The sequence below is a fragment of the Pseudophryne corroboree genome, chromosome 10, assembly GCF_028390025.1.
Source record: "Pseudophryne corroboree isolate aPseCor3 chromosome 10, aPseCor3.hap2, whole genome shotgun sequence".
Taxonomy (NCBI): Eukaryota; Metazoa; Chordata; class Amphibia; order Anura; family Myobatrachidae; genus Pseudophryne; species Pseudophryne corroboree.
The window spans coordinates 376,749,489-376,770,629 of NC_086453.1; the positions used below are offsets into that span (position 1 = coordinate 376,749,489).

Below are 21,141 nucleotides of genomic sequence, written 5' to 3' on the forward strand. Positions count from 1 at the left end.
CCCTCCCCTCAGCCTAAACCTCCCCTCCCCTTGCAGCCTAACCCTCCCCCGCAGCCTAACCTTAACACTCCCCCCGCAGCCTAAACCTCCCCTCTCCCCGCAGCCTAACTCTAACCCTCCCCCGCAGCCTAAACCTAACCACCCCTCACAGCCTAAATCTCCCCTTCCCCCGCAGCCTAACTCTAATCCTCCCCCCGCAGCCTAAACCTAACCTCCCCTCACAGCCTAAACCTCCCCTCCCCCTGCAGCCTAACCTTAAGATTCCCCCCGCAGCCTAAACCTAACCCTCCCTCCCCCACAGCCTAACCGTAACCCTCCCCAGGGGTGCCTAACCTTACCCCCCTCCCAGCAGCCTATCCCTTCCCCCACAGCCTAAACCTCCCCTCCCCCCGAAGCCTAACCCTCCCCCCGCAGCCTAACCCTCCCCCCACAGCATAAACCTACCCTCCCTTCACAGCCTAAACCTAACCTCCCCTCACAGCCTAAACCTCCCCTCCCCCCGCAGCCTAACCTTAACCTTCCCCCCGCAGCCTAACCCTCCCTCCCACACAGCCTAACCGTAACCCTCCCCAGGGGTGCCTAACCTTACCCCCTCCCAGCAGCCTAACCCTCCCCCCACAGCCTAAACCTCCCCTCCCCCCGCAGCCTAACCCTCCCCCCACAGCCTAAACCTACCCTCCCTTCACAGCCTAAACCTCCCCTCCCCTCACAGCCTAAACCTACCCTCCCCTCAGTCTAAACCTACCCTCCCCCCGCAGCCTAACCCTCCCCCGCAGCCTAATCCTCCCTCACAGCCTAACCTTAACACTCCCCCCGCAGCCTAAACCTAACCTCCCCTCACAGCCTAAACCTCCCCTCTCCCCGCAGCCTAACTCTAACCCTCCCCTCACAGCCTAAACCTAACCACCCCTCACAGTCTAAATCTCCCCTCCCCCCGCAGCCTAACTCTAACCCTCCCCCCGCAGCCTAACTCTAACCCTCCCCCTGCAGCCTAAACCTAACCTCCCCTCACAGCCTAAACCTAACCTCCCCCCACAGCCTAATCCTCCCCCGCAGCCTAACCTTAACCCTCCCCTCGTAGCCTAAACCTAACCTTCCCCCCGCAGCTTAACCCTCCCTCCCCCACAGCCTAACCTTAACCCTCCCCTCACAGCCTAACCCCTCCTCCCCGCAGCCTAAGCCTAACCCACCCTCCCCCATAGCTTAACCGTAACCTTCCCTGGGGGTGCCTAACACCCCGCAGCCTAACCCTCCCCTCACAGCCTAAACCCTCCCTCCCCCCGCAGCCTAAACCTAACCTCCCCTCACAGCCTAAACCTCCCCTCCCGCCGTAGCCTAACCCTCCCCCCACAGCCTAACCTTAACCCTCCCCTCACAGCCTAAACCAACCCTCCCCCCGCAGCCTAATCCTATCCTACCCTCACAGCCTAAACCTCCCCTCCCGCCGCAGCCTGACCCTCCCCCCACAGCCTAACCTTAACCCTCCCCTCATAGCCTAAGCCTAACCCTCCCCCCGCAGCCTAACCCTCCCTCCCCCACAGCCTAACCGTAACCCTCCCCAGGGTTGCCTAACCCTACCTCCCCTCCCAGCATCCTAACCCTCCCCGCGCAGCCTAAACCTAACCCTCCCCCCGCAGCCTAACCCTCCCTCTCCCACAGCCTAACCGTAACCCTCCCCAGGGTTGCCTAACCCTACCTCCCCTCCCAGCATCCTAACCCTCCCCCCGCAGCCTAAACCTAACCTCCCCCTGAAGCCCAAACCTAACCCTCCCTCCCCCACAGCCTAACTGTAACTCTTCCCGGGTGTGCCTAAACCCCCCCCACAGCCTAACCCTCACCCCGCAGCCTAAACCTAACCTCCCCTCACAGCCTAAACCTAACCTAAAAAATGCTGACATGGTCTGAATGTCAACATTTAGAATGTTGACAAAGACGTTATGACCTGTCGAAATGGAGTGTCGGCATAGGCATAACGTTGATGCATGTCAACATAATTTTTCTCTTGTCAGGGCCCTAATCCTAACCTCAAACCTCTAATGCCGACATCCTGAGTGTCGACGTAATGACTACATACTGTTATGGCTCTATTGGATATTACATACTAGAACATACTAGATACCACTCCTCATCAGTTTATCTTATCTCAGTTGGGAAGGATTGTAGACATAGTGTTAAAGAAGCCAACGTCAGGGCGACACAACACAACACAACAACCATCTATTTGAGGCATGAAACCGATGAACAGAGCTCTCTCCCTTTGCTGTCTGATTATTTTTGTCTCCATGGAAACACCCCAGCGAGAATTGATCATTATAACTACAGGTCTGGCACCCAAACCGATTGTGCTGTGCCGCTCGGAAACATCATAATGACGGAAAGGTGCATAGGTCTGATGAGGCAAAACAGCCCTTTATTTTGTAGTCACACCTGGCTTAGAGGATCTAGAAGTAGCATTTATAGAAAACCGTTGCACTAAATGAAAGTAAAATATGTAAGAGAAAAAACAAAAGATTTTTCAATATCATGTGCACAAGAAGACGTCCAAAATAAATGGAGATAGTGATTGCCTAGTAAACTCCTCGTTCTAGGATGGCAGCCAGTCTTGTATAGCGGCAGGACGGCAGCCAGTCTTGTATAGCGACAGGACGGCAGCCAGTCTTGTATAGCGGCAGGACGGCAGCCAGTCTTGTATAGCGGCAGGATGGCAGCCACTCTTGCAGGGCGGCAGCCAGTCTTGCATAGCGTCAGGGCGGCAGCCAGTCTTGCATAGCGTCAGGGCGGCAGCCAGTCTTGCATAGCGGCAGGGCGGCAGCCAGTCTTGCAGGGCGGCAGCCAGTCTTGCAGGGCGGCAGCCAGTCTTGCATAGCGGCAGGACGGCAGCCAGTCTTGCATAGCGGCAGGACGGCAGCCAGTCTTGCATGGCGGCAGCCAGTATAGTGGCAGGATGGCAGCCAGTCTTGTATAGCGGCAGGATGGCAGACAGTCTTGTATAGCAACAGGACGGCAGCCAGTCTTGTATAGAGGCAGGACAGCAGCCAGTCTTGTATAGCGGCAGGACGGCAGCCAGTCTTGTATAGCGGCAGGATAGCAGCCACTCTTGCAGGGCGGCAGCCAGTCTTGCATAGCGTCAGGGCGGCAGCCAGTCTTGCATAGCGGCAGGACGGCAGCCAGTCTTGCAGGGCGGCAGCCAGTCTTGCATAGCGGCAGGGCGGCAGCCAGTCTTGCAGGGCGGCAGCCAGTCTTGCATAGCGGCAGGACGGCAGCCAGTCTTGCAGGGCGGCAGCCAGTCTTGCATAGCGGCAGGACGGCAGCCAGTCTTGCATAGCTGCAGGACGGCAGCCAGTCTTGCATAGTGGCAGGACGGCAGCCAGTCTTGCAGGGCGGCAGCCAGTCTTGCATAGCGGCAGGGCGGCAGCCAGTCTTGCAGGGCGGCAGCCAGTCTTGCATAACGGCAGGGCAGCAGCCAGTCTTGCATAGCGGCAGGGCGGCAGCCAGTCTTGCATAGCGGCAGGGCAGCAGCCAGTCTTGCATAGCGGCAGGACGGCAGCCAGTCTTGCATAGCGGCAGGACGGCAGCCAGTCTTGCATAGCGGCAGGACGGCAGCCAGTCTTGCATAGCGGCAGGACGGCAGCCAGTCTTGAATAGCGGCAGGGCGGCAGCCAGTATAGTGGCAGGATGGCAGCCAGTCTTGTATAGCGGCAGGATGGCAGACAGTCTTGTATAGCAACAGGACGGCAGCCAGTATAGTGGCAGGATGGCAACCAGTCTTGTATAGTGGCAGCCAGTCTTGTATAGCGGCAGGACGGCAGACAGTCTTGTATAGCGGCAGGACGGCAGCCAGTATAGTGGCAGGATGGCAGCCAGGCTTGTATAGCGGCAGGTCGGCAGCCAGTCTTGTATAACTGTAGGACGGCAGCCAGTCTTGTATAGCTGCAAGAAGGCAGCCAGTCTTGTATAGTGGCAGGACGGCCTTTGGGGCTGACCGGCCTGCTGCTGATTTGAGTCTTCTGACTGCTGCTGCAGCACAGCAATGTTTGTAAAACGTGTTTTTATTCTGCCATTATCTGTACTGTAAAATTGTGGAACCAAATAAATAATAATATTAATAGCACCAAATCCAAAATACGAAAAAAACATAAAGGGCAAAAGAAAAGTAAATGTATGCTAGGGACCTGGGGAATGAGGGACATATCCTAGGCACAGGGGAAAGGGAGATTTTGCTATTGTCATGGAGGAGGAGTGGAATGTACTCTAGGGTCATGGAGGAGGAGTGGAATGTACTCTAGGGTCATGGGTGGAGTGTAATTGCTCTAGGCTCATGGGTGTAGTGGAATTGCTCTAGGGTCATGGGGAAGTGGAATTACTCTAGGGTCATGGGGAAGAGGAATGTGTTCTAGGGGGGTGGTCTTCAGTATGCCGGCGGTCGGGCTCCCGGCGACCAGCATACCGGCGCCGGGAGCCCGACCGCCGGCATACCGACACTTATTCTCCCTCGTGGGGGTCCACGACCCCCCTGGAGGGAGAATAAAATAGTGTGGCGCGCGTAGCGAGCCCGCAAGGGGCTCATTTGCGCTCGCCACACTGTCGGTAAGCCGGCGGCCGGCCTCCCGGCGCCGGTATGCTGGTCGCCGGGAGGCCGGCTGCCGGCAGATCGTAGTGAACCCTTCTAGGGTCATGGAGGGGGAGTGAAATGTGTTCTAGGGTCATGTAGGGGGAGTGAAATATGTTCTAGTGTCATGTAGGGGGAGTGAAATATGTTCTAGGGTCATGTAGGGGGAGTGGAATGTGTTCTAGGGTCATGGAGGGGAAGTGGAATGTGCTCTAGGGTCATGGGGGTGAGTGGAATGTGCTCTAGGGTCATGAGGGAGTGAAATGTGCTCTAAGTTCAAGGGGGGAATGGAATGCGTTCTAGGGTCATGGGGGAATGGAGTGCGTTGTAGGGTCTTTAAGAATTAGAATGTGTTCTCGGGTCATGGCGGGAGTGGAATGTGCTCTGTGGTCATCAGGGGCAGTGGAATGTATTCTAGGGTCATGAGGGGCAGTGGAATGTATTCTAGGGTCATGAGGGGGAGTGGAATGTGCTCTAGGGTCATGAGGGGTAGGCGAATGTGCCTTAGGGTCATGAGGGGGAGTGGAATGTGCCTTAGGGTCATAAGGGGGAGTGGAATGTGCCCTAGGGTCATGGGGAGGAGTGGAATGTGCCTTAGGGTCATGAGGGGGAGTGGAATGTACCTTCGTGTTGTCGAGGCAGTGGAATGTGCTTTAGGGTCATGGGTGGAGTGGAATGTGCCTTAGGGTCATGGGGGGAGTGGAATGTGCCTTAGGGTCATGGCGGAAGTGGAATGTGCTCTAGTGTTATGAGGCGGAAGTGGAATGTGCTCTAGGGTGTTAGGTGCCGCGGTCCACGGCGCCGCTCGTTCTGCTTCCGAGCGACGCTCACGGCTGCCGCACCTCTCTCCCTGCCCGCCCAGCGCCTAGCAACGCCAGGACGTGGTGCGTACTGTAGCCGCCGGGTCCCTGGCAACGCTAGGACGCCGGGCGTCCACAGCCGCTGGGTCCATAGCAACGGGGACGCCATTGGCGTTCCCCGTTGCCAGATAAAGATTGATTAGTTGCTCGTGCAGCAGGGCAGCTGCACGGCAACTAGTAATTAGGGTCTGGGGGCTGGTCTTGCTGGCCCTCCTGTCATTGGCCAGCGGGGCCTTTTTATGGGAGCCAGCACACTACAGCCTCGCCGGTGATAGCTTCCTGTATGCTGTTCCTGCCTTGCAACGTCTGTTCCTGGTCAGCTGTATCTGGTCGATCCTGCTCCCTGCGCTCCTGAGTCCTGGAGTTCTGAAGCCGGTCCTGGGAATCCTTCCTGTCCAAGTGAACCTGTTGCAGTCATCTGAGGGTTCTCGCTTGTTGGGGTTCTCTCCCAGTTTCGTGAGTAGCGGCTTCTGCCGCGGGTTGCGGCCTAGGCCGCTTAAGTGTCAATTTTGTATTGGTGGTTTTTGCGGAGGTTTCCGCTTTTCACTGTCCTCCCCGGTACACGCGGTGCCGTGTGGGGGTGTGGACAGTGGTGTCTTTTGTTGTTCTTTTCCTTTGGCGGCGTACCGCACATATATTTAGTTTTAGGGCAGTTAGTAGCCCCTAGCTTTCTGTTTGCTTTAGTTAGAGGTCCCCTTGTTATTATCCCGTCTCGGCTCACGCCTTGTCTCACTATAAGACCTGGGGGCATCGGAGTTGGGCAGACCTAATCCGCCCTTCAAACGCGGCTGCGTGGGCCCAAGAAACCATAGTCACTCAGGTGTGAACTGACCACACGGGTAAAACAATGGAGGTAGGGTGCTAGGGGCCATTCCCGTACCATCCCTTATTTCAGCGTCACGTCCTGGTGCTCTGGACTTACTACGCAACATCTCTCTAGTTCTGTGCATCAGGAACGTAACATAGGGTCATGAAGTGGAATGTGCTCTAGGGTAATGAGGCGGAAGTGGAATGTGCTCTAGTGTTATGAGGCGGAAGTGGAAAGTGCTCTAGTGTTATGAGGCGGAAGTGGAATGTGCTCTAGGGTCATGAGGCGGAAGTGGAATGTGCTCTAGGGTCATGAGGCGGAAGTGAAATGTGCTCTAGGGTCATGGCGGACGTGGAATGTGCTCTAGGGTCATGAGGCAGAAGTGGAATGTGCTCTAGGGTCATGAGGCAGAAGTGGAATGTGCTCTAGGTTCATTAGGCGGAAGTGAAATGTGCTCTAGTGTTATGAGGCGGAAGTGGAATGTGCTCTAGGGTCATTAGGCAGAAGTGAAATGTGCTCTAGGGTCATGAGGCGGAAGTGTAATGTGCTCTAGGGTCATGAGGCGGAAGTGGAATGTGCTGTAGGGTCATGAGGCGGAAGTGGAACGTGCTCTAGGGTCATTAGGCAGAAGTGAAATGTGCTCTAGGGTCATGAGGCGGGACTGGAACGTGCTCTAAGGTCATGAGGCGGAAGTGGAGTGTGCTCTAGGGTCATGAGGCGGAAGTGGAGCGTGCTCTAGGGTCATGAGGCGGAAGTGGAGCGTGCTCTAGGGTCATGAGGCGGAAGTGGAACGTGCTCTAGGGTCATGAGGCGGAAGTGGAACGTGCTCTAGGGTCATGGCGAAAGTTGAATGTGCTCTAGGGTCATGGGAGGAGTGGAACGTGCTCTAGGGTCATGGAGGGGGAGTGGAACGTGCTCTAGGGTCATGAGGCGGAAGTGGAACGTGCTCTAGGATCATGAGGCGGAAGTGGAACGTGCTCTAGGGTCATGAGGCGGAAGTGGAACGTGTTCTGGGGTCATGAGGCGGAAGTGGAACGTGTTCTAGGGTCATGAGGCGGAAGTGGAACGTGCTCTAGGGTCATGAGGCGGAAGTGAAATGTGCTCTAGGGTTATGAGGCGGAAGTGGAATGTGCTCTAGGGTCATTAGGCAGAAGTGAAATGTGCTCTAGGGTCATGAGGCGGAAGTGTAATGTGCTCTAGGGTCATGAGGCGGAAGTGGAACGTGCTCTAAGGTCATGGCGGAAGTTGAATGTGCTCTAGGGTCATGGGAGGAGTGGAACGTGCTCTAGGATCATGGAGGGGGAGTGGAACGTGCTCTAGGGTCATGAGGCGGAAGTGGAACGTGCTCTAGGATCATGAGGCGGAAGTGGAACGTGCTCTAGGGTCATGAGGCGGAAGTGGAACGTGTTCTAGGGTCATGAGGCGGAAGTGGAACGTGCTCTAGGGTCATTAGGCGGAAGTGAAATGTGCTCTAGTGTTATGAGGCGGAAGTGGAATGTGCTCTAGGGTCATTAGGTAGAAGTGAAATGTGCGCTAGGGTCATGAGGCGGAAGTGGAATGTGCTCTAGGGTCATGAGGCGGAAGTGGAATGTGCTGTAGGGTCATGAGGCGGAAGTAGAACGTGCTCTAGGGTCATTAGGCAGAAGTGAAATGTGCTCTAGGGTCATGAGGCGGGACTGCAACGTGCTCTAGGGTCATGAGGCGGAAGTGGAGTGTGCTCTAGGGTCATGAGGCGGAAGTGGAGTGTGCTCTAGGGTCATGAGGCGGAAGTGGAGCGTGCTCTAGGGTCATTAGGCAGAAGTGGAAAGTGCTCTAGGGTCATGAGGCGGAAGTGGAACGTGCTCTAGGGTCATGGCGGAAGTTGAATGTGCTCTAGGGTCATGGGAGGAGTGGAACATGCTCTAGAGTCATGGAGGGGGAGTGGAATGTGCTCTAGGGTCATGAGGCGGAAGTGGAACGTGCTCTAGGGTCATGAGGCGGAAGTGGAATGTGCTCTAGGGTCATGGTGGAAGTGGAATGTGCTCTAGGGTCATGAGGCGGAAGTGGAACGTGCTCTAGGGTCATGAGGCGGAAGTGGAATGTGCTCTAGGGTCATGGTGGAAGTGGAATGTGCTCTAGGGTCATGGCGGACGTGGAATGTGCTATTCTTTTCTCCCTCCATGCCCTGTGATCATATGTGTTACACAGGAGCGATGGAAGTGTGGCCTTACATATAGGGAGAATGAAGAGTAAAATGAACAGACAGGAAATGTAGCTGCTGCCACTTCTATGGAAAATGGGAGAAATCTTGTATTTCTTTGTCGGGCGTAACGGATGCACCTTCTGTATCGTCCTGTCTGCTGTGACATGGAAAGATCAATACAGGACCTGGGTGTAAATATGTTTTCTCAGCGCCAGCCCCATGTGATCTAACATGTGAATGACACACAGGCTTGCAGGCTCTATAGTTACTGTATACCACACATTATTGCGGTATATTTTCTGTACATACAGTGGACATTTTTATTCTTAATGGAGTTTACCTAAAAAAAATGAAAGGTCTTAAAAGTGCTATAATGGTGCTTTACAGTCTCACAATCTGTCCCGGCGAGCTCTGTAACAGGGGTGGTCCTGTTTTATAATCAGAGAGATAAAGTGTGGAATAATAGGAATGCTTTGATGTGATTGTGACATTTGGATATGTAGTTACATTGGTACCGTGGCCTGATTCAGATAGTTACTTGGAAGCAGCAGCGATGCACTATTATAGTAATACAGCACTTGCATTAGTGATCATAGTGTTCCCGCTGGGATGTGGGCATGGTGCAAGGTGGCGGGGCAGGTCGTGCGCGCATGCTCAAAGAGGGGCGTGGCTGGCTGGGGAGGGGGGTGCGGCCCCGCCAGTATCACTATTGGGGGGGTTAGTCCCCTTAACGTCACTAATGGCGGCATGCACCAGTCGTCTGCATCATTAAAGAGGGCGTGCCCATCACTTCCGAAGGTGAAAGCTTCCCCCAAGCTCCCCCATTTAACGTGAATAGATGGCGTGTACGTGCGCACGGATCTATTCACGCGGCAGCAGCGCGGCACCGGGCAGGCTGTTTTAGCAGGCCATCGCTACAGAGGTAATCCACATTTTGCCCTTTAAAAATCGGGCAGGGCGCAGCGCTCTGCTAGAACTGCCTAGCATGAACACTAGATCAGTGCTAGGACACGCCATACGATCACCTGCGACGCCATGGTGTTGTACATGCCAGCCGCCGCAGTTCCTACGAAGAGGCCAGGAAACCTCCATCTTCTGACAGAGATCCCGGCCTTAACACTCCCACAAAACAGTGGCGGCACGCCCCCGTTTTGGGAAAAGGCAGCTGTCGCCGCACCAAAATGGCAGCAGACTGTCAATCGTTGTCGCCTGCAGCCATACTGTGTCCACCAACGCAGGACCCTAGATATGTGGGTCCAGAGCTTGTGTCGAGTAACAAACATCGGTACTTTGTGCCACAGATCCAGCAGGATCTAAAATGGGTCCCGTGATCCTTCAAAATTGTAAATATTCTCCCCACTCTTCCAGGTGGATTTCTGGCTCTTTCTGACACATTTGCTGCCACTGTCCTAAACATGGGAAAAGAGTTTGTTGGGCCTGCGACCAAGATACCGGACATGTAAGAGTCCACAAATCTACAGCTATTGATTACTGGACTCTGGGCCTAATTCAGATCTGAGGTTTGTGATCGGATAGTCGCCGCCCAGCTAGAGTGAAAAGTCGCCCTGTGCAAGTCTGCGTACGCCGTCCGAAAAGCTTTGCAAACGCCGGTCAGCAGCAAATCCGTTCACAACTCACTCACCATCGAATGATTTTTCCAGTCTGTGCGTAGCCCAGGACCTACTCCAGCGGTGCAAAGTATGCGGGTACGCTCGGGTACAGAGTACCCATAAGAATTTGGCAGCGGGTGCTCAGAACCACCTACCACACACTTTACCATTACTACAATTATAATGTGACACAAAGCAACACGACCATGGTGCCTGGCAGCATGACGGCTCCTCGCGCTTTGTCAGGGTTACTGGGAGTGGGACAGTGGCTGTATATTCCTGTTATAATGGAGGCATTACTATATATTGTTATTAAATTGGGGGCATTACTAGATTTCTCTTGCGTCCTAGAGGATGCCGGGGTCCACATTAGTACCATGGAGGTATAGACGGGTCCCTTGGGAGCCGTGGGCACTTTAAGAGTTTACTAGTGTGTGCTGGCTCCTCCCTCTATACCCCTCCTACCAGACTCCGTTTAGAAAATGTGCCCGGAGGAGCCGGTCACAGCTAGGGGAGCTCCTAGGTGTTTTTCTAGTTTTATTGTTTTTTTAAAGCGTTAGGTACAGGGAGGCTGCTGGCAACAGCCTCCCTGCTTCGTTGGGACTTAGGTGGTGGTGGGGGGGTAGGAACCAACCCTAGAGGTTTATGTTTCTCTGTCTCCGCTGACAGGACACTGAGCTCCTGAGGGTGATGATCGCAAGCCCCCGAGGCGACCGCTCACTCCTGCAGCACGGCCGCCACCCCCTAACAGAGCCAGAAGATGGAGTGGTGAGTATGACGCTGGTGCCCCCGTAAGCGGGTCACCGGAGAGAATGGCAGCACAAGGGTAGGAGCGCAGCTCTGACAGGCCGCGTTCCGGAGGGCTCAGCGGAACTGATGTGCGGCGCTGTGAGGGTCGCCCTGGGCCAGCGCAACATACCCTACACTGGTCACTATGCTAAAAGGGGCTAGTCCCACTGTTAGCAGCGAAATCACCTCAGGCCAGTGTAATCATGAGAAGTGGGAAGACGTGCCATTACAGGGGGCGGGGCTTCTTCCTCAGAGCAGATCCAGCACCCACCAGCGCCATTTTCTCCCTGCAGATCACACTGAAGAGACGCTGACAGGGAGCGCTGCCCTCCACATAATTCCAGCATACCTCTGCAGTACCAGGGTGTTATAGACGGGGGGGGGGGGGGGGGGAGTGAGATATTAACTGTTTAATCTATTAAGGTTATTTAGTCAGCGCCGGCTGTTTACTATATAAACTGCCTACTGGGGCGCTGTGGGGCTCCTCCTTATACTCTGTGTCTCTCTGAAGGTACTCTGGGGAAACTGTGTCTGACATTTTCCTGTGTGTGTGTGTTTATATATCTCACATAAGCATGTCTAGGGACTCTGTATCTTGTGCTGCAGAGTGTGTATCTTCTCCTGAAGAGTCTACCCCATGTACTCAGGACTGTAATATACTGTCTCAGCCTTCTGAATCCGAACCCCCATGGGTGGATTCTATTAGGGGTATGATATCCCAGATTTTATCTCGGGTAGCTCATAATGAGACTGAAACACAGGTTTTGAAAAAGTCTGTTGAGGTTTTCTCGTATTCTGCTCCCACTACCTCATCCAAGACCCCTATTGTCTGCTCTAAGATGCGTGCTCTGGCGCAGATAATGCAAGCTGACACGGATACCGACTCTGGTACAGAGGTCGTGATGGGGATATGCGGGGGGTGATGCATCCCTTGAAAAGGGGGTGCAGCTCATGATTGAGGCTATTAGGGAAGTTTTACCCATTACTGATAAGGTACCTGAGCAGGTAGAGGAGGCTTACTTTACTGACACTAAGAAATCCTCCCTTACTTTCCCTGCGTCTAAGGAATTAAACGCATTGGTTGAAAAATCCTGGGAAAACCCAGAGAAAAAATTCCAGATCCCAAAAAGGGTTCTCATTGCTTTTCCTTTCCCTGAGGACGGGAAAAAGTGGGAAATCCCGCCTAAGTAGACGCTTCTGTGTCTAGGTTGTCAAAAAAAGTGGTTTTACCTGTCCCTGGGTCCACCGCTTTAAAAGAGCTGGCTGACCGTAAGATTGAGACTACACTCAAATCATTATACACAGCTATGGGCGTAGCGTTAAGACCCACTATTGCTTGCGCGTGGATTTCTAAGGCCATAGTAAAGTGGTCAGGCACATTACTAGAGGACTTAGATTCTATGGATAGAAGTGACATTGAATTGTTCTTGCGTCACATACAGGACTGGAGGCCATGAAGGACCTTGGCCATCTTAATGCGAGGGCTTCTTCCATGGCTGTCTCGGCACGCAGGGGACTCTGGCTGCGCCAATGGTCTGCGGATGCGGAATCCAAGAAAAGTGTGGAGAATCTGCCTTTCACAGGTCAGGCTCTGTTTGGGGAAGCGTTAGATGCGTGGATCTCCACGGCGAATGCGAGCAAGTCAACTTTTCATCCCTCAACTACTCCGCCTACTAGGAAATCTTATCTTACATCTACAATTCAGTCCTTTCGGGCCGCGAAAGTTAAAATGTCCAAGCCCCCTTACACTTTCTTTAGAGGAGGTCGGGGGAAATCCAGAAAACCTGCACCTACAGGTTCCCAGGAACAGAAACCCGGTTCTGCTTTCTCAAAATACTCGGCATGATGGTGGACGTCCCAGCCTGGAGACCGGGCAGGTGGGAGCAAGATTAAGGAATTTCAGTCATGTCTGGGCGTCATCCGGCCTAGACCCCTGGGTGCAAGATATTGTTACCCAGGGGTACAGACTGGAGTTTCAAGAACTCCCACCTCACAGGTTCTTCAAATCGGGCTTACCAGCTTTGCTGACAGAAAGTGCTATACTACAGGAAGCCATTCAAAAATTGCTAAGGTCAAATGTCATTGTTCCAGTTCCACCTCACCTAGAAAACAAGGGTTAATACTCAAACTTGTTTATGGTACTGAAACCAGATGGTTCGGTCAGGCCAATATTGAACCTAAAATCCTTGAGCCCTTATTTGAGGGAATTCAAGTTCAAGATGGAGTCTCTGAGAGCGGTGATCTCAGGTCTGGAGGAGGGGGAAATTCTAGTATCCCTAAATATCAAGGATGCATACCTTCATGTTCCGATCTGGCCGCCTCACCAGGCTTATCTAAGATTTGCGCTGCTGGACTGTCACTATCAGTTCCAGGCATTGCCATTTGGCCTCTCCATGGCACCGAGGGTGTTCACCAAGGTCATGGCGGAGATGTTAGTCCTCCGCAAGCAGGGTGTGGAATCCATCCTTCCAATAAACATTCTGGAACTAAGGACCATGTACAACAGTCTTCCTCAAGCCGCACATCGCACATCTTCTACAAGATCATGCCATTCAGGTTCAGTCGGACAATGTAACGAATGTGGCCTACATAAATCAACAAGGCTGAACGAAAAGCAGAGCTGCAATGTCAGAGGTTACAAAAATCATCCTCTGGGCGGAAAGACACGCGGTGGTGCTGTCAGCAATCTTCATTCCGGGTGTGGACAACTGGGAAGCGGACTTCCTCAGTAGACACGATCTGCATCCAGGAGAGTGGTGCCTCCACCCAGCAGTGTTCGCAGAGGTGACAAGTCTTTGGGGCGTACCTCAAATAGACATGATGGCCTCCCGCCTCAACAAGAAGCTTCAGAGGTACTGTTCCAGGTCGAGAGACCCACAAGCAGTGGCGGTGGACGCCCTGGTAACTCCGTGGGTATTGCAGTCAGTGTATGTGTTCCCTCCGCTTCCACTCGTCCCAAGGATTCTCAAAATCATCAAAAGAACAAGAGTTCAGGCGATCCTCATTGCTCCGGACTGGCCAAGAAGGGCTTGGTACGCAGATCTTCTGGAGTTACTGCTGGAAGATCCGAGGCCTCTTCCTCTTCGGGAGGACCTTCTGCAACAGGGTCCGTTCGCTTATCAAGACTTACCACGGCTACCTTTGACGGCATGGAGGTTGAACGCCAGATTTTAGCTCTGAAAGGCATTCTCGTCAAAGTTATTCCTACCCTGATACAGTGAGTAACATCAAAACATTAGCATCGAATTTGGAGAAAGTACATGTCTTGGTGTGACTCCAAGAAGTTTCCTACAGTGGAGTTTCAACTAGGACGGTTTCTCCTCTTTCTGCAAGCAGGTGTGGATGTGGACCTGCGCTTGGGCTCCATAAAAGTTCAGATTTCGGCTTTGTCCATTTTCTTCCAGAAACAATTAGCTGCTCTTTCTGAGGTTCAGACTTTCTTGAAAGGGATTCTGCACATCCAACCACCCTTTGTGCCTCCTACGGCACCTTGGGATCTTAATGTGGTGCTGCAGTTCCTGCAATCAGATTGGTTCAAGCCTTTACAGGAGGTTGAGGTCAAGTTTCTTACTTGGAAGGTCACACTGTTGGCATTGGCATCTGCTAGACGTGTCAGAATTGGGGGCGTTGTCCTGCAAGAGCCCCTACTTGATTTTCCATGAAGATAGAGCTGAGCTCAGAACGCGTCAGCAGTTTCTTCCGAAGGTTGTGTCGGCTTTCCGCATCAACCAACCTATTGTGGTGCCAGTGGCTACTGACTCCTCAATCACCTCAAAGTCCTTGGAAGATTTATGTGAAGAGAACTTCTCGTCACAGAAAGTCGAACGCTCTATTTGTCCTTTATGATCCCAACAAGGTTGGGTGTCCTGCTTCTAAGCAAACGATTTCTCGATGGATCAGGTTTACTATCCATTATGCTTATTCTATGGCAGGATTGCCGTGTCCAAAATCTGTTAAGGCCCACTCTACTCGTAAAGTGGGTTCTTCCTGGGCGGCTGCCCAGGGTGTCTCGGCTTTACAGCTTTGCCGAGCGGCTACTTGGTCAGGATCGAACACGTTTGCTAAGTTCTACAAGTTCGATACTTTGGCCTCTGGGGACCTAAAGTTTGGTCAATCAGTACTGCAGGAGCCTCTGCGCTCTCCCCCCCGTACTGGGAGCTTTGGTACATCCCCATGGCACTAATGTGGACCCCAGCATCCTCTAGGATGTAAGAGAAAATAGGATTTTAATTACCTAACGTTAAATCCTATTTTCTCGTAGTCCGTAGAGGATGCCGGGCGCACGCCCAGCGCTTCGTGATCCTGCAGTGGTTATTTAGTTAAGTACTGCATTGTTACTTGGTTAAGTACTGTTGTTCAGCCGTTGCCGATTTGTTTCAAGCTGGTTAGCTTGGTTTTCTGTTATGTGTGAGCTGGTGTGAATCTCACCACTATCTGTGTATTTCCTTCTCTCGAAGTATGTCAGTCTCCTCGGGCACAGTTTCTAGACTGGTAGGAGGGGCATAGAGGGAGGAGCCAGCCCACACTATTAAACTCTTAAAGTACCCATGGCTCCCAAGGGACCCCTCTATACCCCATGGTACTAATGTGGACCCCAGCATCCTCTACGGACTACTAGAAAAGGACTTACCTGTAGGTAATTAAAATCCTATTATTTCTAGTATACTGGAGGTATCACTATATATTTCTGTTATACTGGAGGCATTACTATATATTTTTAGCCTTGCCCCCAGATTTAAAAAAAAAAGGGGGGGGGGCTGTCGTGTGGCCACGCTGCTAGTGTCATGTAGCCACTCCCACTAGCAGCATGTGGCCAAGCCCCTTAACAACACATGGTCATGCACATTTTTCGGCACTCTGTACCACTAAGAAAATATTTCTACTTGCACCACTGACCTATTCCTAGAGTGCGATACAATCAGGCTGATCGGGGCCGGAGCTGACGTCACACACCCAGCCTGGGCTTTGGACATTGATTTATGTTGCTGGGATCCATCATTGGTGACGAGAGGTCTGTAAGGATCAACCTGGATCTGGAACATTAGTGAGAGAGGATCTCTGACTGTTTGAGAGATCTATAGGGTGGTGCTTTGTCAGGATCTGTTTTGTGATTTCCGCCCTCCCTCTTTTTCGGTGGGGCTGTCACTGACCAGCGCTTGCGTGCATACTGCATATGCGCCACGCACGATGTGACGTTCACTGACATCGTGCCATGTGTACCCGCCTTTAAGGCCCACACTTGCTGATAAAATGAACGACGTCGCTCAGTTTTCCCCTTCCTGAGCGACGTTGCTCATTTTATCGGCAAGTGTGAATGCCGCCAGCGACGAACAATGCGTGGCCCCTCGGGTATGCAACGATCATCGCTGTCGGCCCGTGCATGCATTCTCTATCTGGGCTGTCATCCAGGAGCTGCATGCACGGCCGGCTGCTGCGTGACGTCACTGAGCGGTCATATCGCTCAGTGTGTACGGCCGGCCTTATAGAGCGACACGTCATCTAGTGTATATGGGCCTTCAGAGATAGGAGTGCCGATCATTACTGATTTTCCCCCAATCGTAAAGCACGACAGAATTCGCCGGCTCTATAGATAAGTAAATGTAAATAAACAATAAAGGTCCCGCAGAAGTGCAAAGGCATCGCACAGCGGCGATGCCTTTGCACTTCAAGAGTAGCTCCTGACCATCGCTCCCCGGTCCGCAGCGGCTGCGTGTGACGTCATGCAGCCGCTGCGGCCCGCCCCCCGTTCGGTCTGGCCACGGGGGGCACACCCCGGTGAGCACTCACTACGCACTCCTCCCTCACCTGAGGGGTGACACCTGTCCCCCATTAGCATGATACACTACAGGCACACCCTGGCCTGCATGCACTGCCGTAGGGATAGACACTAAAGCTGCAGAGCGGAGGATGGAATGACGCAGGCACTGACTGATAGGAGTCAGCCTGGTATTCCTAGGTCAGCCTTCCTGTACTCTGCACCTTGTCCTCTGCTTCCTGTTTGACTGTCCTGTCTCTGTATACGGTGAGGGTATTACTAATCGTCTTATATTCTCTGTATAGAGGGTAACCACCCAAATGTGCGCTGGTGGGTGCAGTCCTGCAGAATGTATTCCTCTCCCCGGCCACCACCGAGCGGCCAATACACCTGTACGTTACTCCTAGTAAGACATGGGGAATGTTTTAGCGGATGATGTGTTTAAATATAGAAAGGAAATGTGTTTTTGCTCGCAGGAATACATGTTATAGATATGGGCTCTTGGTTATGCAGCAGGAAAGTGCAATAAGGACCCGGGGTGGCGACATCTGCTAAAGCCTGGGAGGAGAGGTCTGACTGACGTGTCATTTGTAGACGCAGACTGTGCTGTCCTGTCAGTGAGCTGCTGCGGCCGATGCGCAGTTCAGCCACCAGGCTACATAATATTATTATAATAAGGTTGCACTAATCTCCACCCCTCTGCATCTGATGCTGGTAGATGTGTTTAGCCGTTCACCTGTTCCAGTATATCAGTCATTCAGCAGGAAGCTGCAGCCTGAGAGTTATATAGTGGGAAGATCAGGGTCCCCCAGCAGCACAGAGTATATCAGGAGATGAGTGATGTGTTAGTGAGGACAGGGCTGCATGTGACAGGGGCAGTGACAGGATGTGAGGACGGGAATGGAGGCAGCAGGAAGCCACAGACTGAGAGTTATATAGTGGGAGGAGCAGGGTCCCAGCAGCACAGAGTATATCAGGAGATGAGTGATGTGTCAGTGAGGACAGGGCTGCATGTGACAGGGGCAGTGACATGATGTGAGGAGGGGAATGGAGGCAGCAGGAAGCCACAGACTGAGAGTTATATAGTGGGAGGAGCAGGGTCCCCCAGCAGCACAGAGTATATCAGGAGATGAGTGATGTATCAGTGAGGACAGGGCTGCATGTGACAGGGGCAGTGACATGATGTGAGGACGGGAATGGAGGCAGCAGGAAGCCACAGACTGAGAGTTATATAGTGGAAGGAGCAGTGTCCCCAGCAGCACAGAGTATATCAGGAGATGAGTGATGTGTCAGTGAGGACAGGGCTGCATGTGACAGGGGCAGTGACATGATGATATAGATAAGAGGCTTAGAGGAGAGCACTGGTGAATGTATAATAGTTTAACACAACGTGCCTTATGACTATATCCATATAGTAGATTAATATAACATTGCATTCAAAATGTGTTGATATATTTTTACTTTACACTAATCCATTTTTACAACTGCTGACTGTGTAAGCTGTCCCATCCTGACCCACGGTCTCCTCACCCACAGAAATCGCCTGCTCGATTCCTTTTCCTGGAAGATGTGGGGCCGACAGAAGGGGCTTCAGGCTGAGGATGCGCAGTTCTCGCTGGAAGGAGAGCCCTTCAGGATTCTGGGAGGGTCACTGCACTATTTCCGAGTCCCTTTGCAATACTGGAGGGATCGCATGCTAAAGATGAAGGCCTGCGGACTCAACACCCTCACAACGTACGTACCGTAACTACAGACCATTACGCATCGATCAATCGTCTGAGAACTCAGAGGAGCTGATAACACAGCGGTAACATGTTGTACTGCATGGTAAAGCAGATGGTGTAGCCTTTCCCCCTAGTTGTCTGTGTGATTCTCCCCTGCCCACGTGGAACCCGTGTTATCTGAAAGGTGGTTTCCCTGTAAGTTCAAAGGATATTTTACAACCAAGTACCACCACCTCTTACATTGGAGTATTCTTCTGTTATTAATTTATTAACTTTTTAGTATCATTTCTCTTACGTCCTAGAGGATGCTGTGGTCCACATTAGTACTATGGGGTATAGACTGGTCCACTAGGAGCCATTGGCACTTTAAAAGTTTGAGAGTGTGGGCTGGCTCCTCCCTCTACGCCCCTCCTACCAGACTCAGTTTAGAAAATGTGCCCAGAGGAGCCGGTCACAGCTAGGGGAGCTCCATAGGAGTTCTTTTAGTATTATTATTTTAATTAGAGTTTAGGCACAGGGAGGCTGCTGGCAACAGCCTCCCTGCTTCGAGGGACTAAGGGGGGTAGTAGTGTCCGCTCTGCGGGGTCTGAGCCACTGTCTCCGCGGACAGGACACTGAGCTCCTGAGGGGATCGAACGTTCCCCACCACAGGGAATCGCTCACCTCAGCAGCATGCCACCACCACCTTACAGAGCCAGAAGATCAGTGGCGAGTTAGTCACTGCCCCTCTTGGAAAGCAGGGAGCCGGTGTGAAGATGGCCGCAACAGGGTATGGAGCACAGTACTAACTGCGCTCTGGGGCTCAGTGGTACATGGTCCGGCGCTGTGAGGGGCACCCTGTGTCAGCGCCTACACCCTACACTGTCCAGCAAGCCTGTCAGTGTCCCAGGATCGCTGCCAGCACAATTCCTCAGGCCAGTATAATCTTCAGAAGAGCGGGAAGACAGCGCCATGTAAGGGGGCGGAGCTTCTCAGAGCGGACCCAGCAGCATTCAGTGCCATTTTCCTGCCTGCAGAAGCGCTGTCAGTGAGAGCTGTCCCTCCAAATCAACTCCAGCTATCTCTACGGTACCAGCGGGTTGTAGAGGGGGGGGGGCTGTTTATCTGTACTGTGCAACCTATTAAGGTACATAGTCAGCGCTGGTTGGGGGTCTCCTTATCTTAAAGCGCTGTGTGTGGGTTGGCTCCAATCTCTGTGTCTCTCTTGCCATTCTTAGGGGGGAAACTCTGTCTGTCCGTGTGTGTGTGTGTGTGTGTGTGTGTGTGTGTGTGTGTGTGTGTGTGTGTGTGTGTGTGGAGTGTCTGTGGTCTCCATTAAGCAATGTCCAGGGACTCTGTGTCATATGCTGCAGAGGATATGTCCTCTCAGGATGATCCCATTCCATGTAATCAGGATTGCACTGGTTTAGCACAGATACCAGCCTGAGTGGTTAGCCTCAATTAAAACAATGATTTCTCAGATTTCTTTTTTTTTTTTTTTAATTGTGTAATTTGTATTGTAAATGTAAAAAGTTACACCCAGACATTAAAGAGGCATATGAATTGTAAGGCAAACATGAGGAATAATACAGGAAGGCATACATAGTGTATAAATGACAAAATAAAGATCAGCCATCAAGCCATCGGACATGAGAAATGGAAAAATAGCAGGATATATTAAAAACAATGACATACAGAATACCCCACATCAAACACCGATAACTTAATCGCCACCATTCAGGTGTACACATGAGAGAACCAGATTTATAATGGGGCATAGGTGATCTACCGTAAATGAAAATATAAAAAACTCACATCCATCAGAATAGCAAAACAGAAAGCCTCACATTCCCCCCCCACCCCCCACCCCATATACCCTTACCTACAAACCAAACAAATACACAAAATAAAATAAAGACACCAAAAGCAAACTGTCACGATCCGGGTATCTGGACGCCATTACTTACCCTTCAGATGCCTCCTAAGGCTGGCTCAGCATTCCAGGACCGGATCCCGCTGTTTCTGAGTTTCCACATGCAGAATGTCAGAGTGGTGATTTCATCAGCCGCGGCCTCCGCTGTGCCCGCGTGGTTAAATGTGCGCTTGTCAGTCTGGCGTCTCCTGTCTCTTGTGGCCGGCGTCGCCATTACTGTTTCAATTCTCACATGGATTACAAACCAAACTTCCCTCCAAGTGTCTGCATGGGCGCAGCCATCTTGGTTTTTGTCATCTGATCATTTCCACCAATCTGCTGTCTGTATTGTTGATTTGCATAATTGCCTAGCCAACCCCTTCCTTGCTGCAGGTATAAGTAAGCTGTGCCTGAACAAGGAAGGCGTCAGTGCTTTGGTTGTCTAACCTAGTTCCAGTTTGTCTCTCTCCTGTGGTTGTCTTCCAGGTTCCAGCTCCTGTCTCCAGACTTCTGCTATAGAGACCCGCACCAGCATTCCATCTGCGGTGTAGCCTGACTCTCCGATCCATTCTGGACTCACCTGTTTCCAGCTACAGCAATCACCTGCTTCCAGCCGAGCTTCCAGCAGTGTACAACTTCTCTTAAAGGGCCGGTGTCCTTTCTGCAGTTTACCACTCTTCACCGGTATTATTATTTCATCGCTCTCAAGTCAATCACCTGCTTCCAGCCCAGCTTCCAGCAGTGTACAGCTTCCCTTAAAGGGCCGGTGTCCTTTCTGCAGTTTACCACTCTCCACCGGTATTATTATTTCATCGCTCTCAAGTTCGTTTATTATTTAACTGGTTCCAGCCAGTATCCACTCCGTACCAACAACAGTCTGGTTCCAGCCAGTATCCACAGCAGCCGTTTCACC

General features: G+C 52.3%; 1 protein-coding gene across 2 annotated transcripts in view; it reads left to right on the plus strand.

The window, feature by feature from the left end:
- GLB1L2 (galactosidase beta 1 like 2) overlaps positions 1-21,141 on the plus strand; it is a 127,561-nt gene that overhangs the window by 34,423 nt on the left and 71,997 nt on the right. The window contains exons 2-3 of one of the 2 annotated variants that reach the window (XM_063943802.1): positions 16,919-17,005; positions 18,150-18,347. In XM_063943802.1, coding sequence (XP_063799872.1) covers positions 18,181-18,347 — 167 coding nt within the window. In that variant the 5' untranslated portion in view covers positions 16,919-17,005; positions 18,150-18,180. The remainder of the gene's footprint in view (positions 1-16,918; positions 17,006-18,149; positions 18,348-21,141) is intronic. The other variant, XM_063943801.1, reaches the window with a different exon arrangement.